General features: G+C 55.0%; 1 protein-coding gene across 1 annotated transcript; it reads left to right on the forward strand.

Annotated features, from left to right (window-relative positions):
• Positions 1–11: 11 nt before the first annotated feature.
• On the forward strand, positions 12–1,150 carry LOC107135066 (myeloid zinc finger 1; the record flags this gene model as incomplete). The annotated part of the gene is made up of 1 exon (XM_015477021.2): positions 12–1,150. A coding segment is annotated over one exon (810 nt), but the record flags the coding sequence as incomplete, so codon positions are not given.
• Between the last annotated feature and the right edge of the window lie 1,405 nt (positions 1,151–2,555).

Here is a 2,555-nt window from a genome sequence, read left to right on the forward strand (position 1 = left end):
TGCACGGAAAAGGACCCGGTGGCTCTGCACCCCCCGCCCCTCCTGGCGCACCAGAGCCACCGGGTCCTTTTCCGTGCAGTGAATGTTGTGAGAGTTTCACGCGGCGCGCGGTGCTACTAGAGCACCAGGCAGTGCACACAGGTGATAAGTCCTTCGGCTGCGTAGAGTGCGGCGAGCGCTTTGGCCGCCGCTCGGTGCTGCTGCAGCACCGGCGCGTGCACAGCGGAGAGCGACCCTTTGCCTGCACTGAGTGTGGCCAGAGCTTCCGACAGCGCTCCAACCTCACGCAGCATCGGCGCATCCACACGGGAGAGCGGCCCTTCGCCTGCGCGGAGTGCGGCAAGACTTTCCGCCAGAGGCCCACGCTCACACAGCACTTGCGCGTGCACACAGGTGAGAAGCCCTTTGGCTGTCCGGAGTGTGGCCAGCGCTTCAGCCAGCGTCTAAAGCTCACACGCCACCAGAGGACACACACTGGCGAGAAACCCTACCACTGCGGCGAGTGCGGCCTGGGTTTCACGCAAGTCTCACGGCTCACTGAGCACCAGCGCATCCACACGGGCGAGCGGCCCTTCGCCTGCCCCGAGTGTGGCCAGAGCTTCCGGCAGCACGCCAACCTCACCCAGCACCTGCGCATCCACACCGGGGAGCGACCCTATGCGTGCCCCGAGTGTGGCAAGGCCTTCCGCCAGCGGCCCACACTCACACAGCACCTTCGCACCCACCGGCGAGAGAAGCCCTTTGCTTGCCAGGACTGCGGCCGTCGCTTCCACCAAAGCACCAAGCTCATCCAGCACCAGCGTGTCCACAGCGCTGAGTAGCTCCAGCCATGCACTCACTACTTAGTAAAACACCTACCTCACAGTGTTGTTGAGGCTGGCGGTGGCATAGGAGCAAGAAGGCCCCACCAGGGCCTGGCCCCCAGTAGGTGCTTAAGAAAAAGTGGACTGCCAAGCATGATGGTGCACACCTATAATCTAGCTACTTGGGAGACGGAGGCATTAGGATCAAGTTCAAGGCTTGCCTGGGCAGGACCCTGTCTCAAAAAGGGCTATGATGTAGTTCAATAGTAAAGAGCCCCTGAGTTTAATCCCCAGTACCAAATAAGTAAATAATAAACAGTAGACAGCCATTGGGTCTGCCCACTCAGTGCCTCTGCGCCTGCTCATTCTCCTCTGCCCACCTCCACTCCTACGCTGGTACACTCCCTGTGCCTCTGCATGCCCCTGTGAAGGCCCTGCCACCCCTAGCCCTGAGGTGGCTCCGAACACACCCATCCCCTCTGTGGGACAGCCCTTTTATATGCCTCTGGCTACACAGAAGAAACACCCAGCAGGTCGGGCAGAGTGGTCACGGGCAGAAGTTCTTAGTCTTCCAGACCCACAGAGGAGAAAATGTTCTCTGTATCTGCCACACAGTGCCTGACCATCAATCAGGGTCTAGTCCAGAAAGAGTCCCAGCAGATATTTTAACAGAGCTGCTAATTGGTATGAAGTGATTAGTGATTATTGCAAAAGCTAGTCAAGCTCAAGGAGAGACCGTCCTTGTGGGGCTTCTCAGACTCCCTTAGTAGAGTCCCAGCACTTCTGACAGCTATAAGCCCAAGATTCATCCCACTTGAGCCCACCAGGATCCCTCCCGTGTTGGTGGGTGGTACTGAGCCTGGATTGTGATGCCTGATACCTGTACACCCAAGATCATCAGATGCAGCAAAACTGGCCACTGGCAGGCCACATACTGCCTGAAGACACATTTGTGAGACTCCTTTATACTTGGGAAGCCCTTTCCTAAGTTTGAAAGCTGGAAAGTTTTACCCTGAAATTCACATATTTCAAGACTTCCCTATTCCCATGTGTTTACAACCATAGTACTTAGTGGAGGATTCTATAGAAGGGACTCCAACTAGTTTGGAAAGCACAGACTACAGGCCCAGGTCCAGTTCCTCCATCCTCTGGTCATAATGTTCCCATCATTCCAGCCACACTCTGGCCCTGTGCACAGCCTGACAAGACTCCCCAACACTGAGAAGCCCCCATCAGGAATGCACTCAGTGGGGATTGGGGATGTAGCCCAGTGGTAGACCACTTACTAGCATGCACAAAGCCTTGGATTCAACCCAAAGAAAGAAAAGGAGGGAGGGGAAGAAAAATAAAACAATGCATTCAGTGACAAGTCACAGAAAATGTAGCTGACAGCAGCTTGCATGTGCAGGTGCACATTCAGAACCCTGCAGACTTCAGGCCTGATGTTTCCAGGACACTGTGCCATTGGCTCTGTTAACCTAGCCATCTTCCGCTTCCACATATTGACCAAGCCCTTGACAGAGCCCCTCCTACCTAACCCCACTGGTGGGTGCCTTGGGTTCAGGTAACACGGATTAAAGGATTCAGGTGCAGGGGGTGGGGTTGTGGCTCAGGAAGAGTGCTTGCCTAGCATGCGTGAGGCACTGAGTTCAATCCTCAGCATCACATAATAAAATAAAGGTATTGGATCCACCTACAATTAACAAATAAATGTTTTTTAAAAAAAGGGTTCTTGGGCTGGGGATGTGGCTC

The sequence above is a fragment of the Marmota marmota genome, unplaced genomic scaffold (genome assembly GCF_001458135.2).
Source record: "Marmota marmota marmota unplaced genomic scaffold, marMar, whole genome shotgun sequence".
Lineage (NCBI taxonomy): Eukaryota > Metazoa > Chordata > Mammalia > Rodentia > Sciuridae > Marmota > Marmota marmota.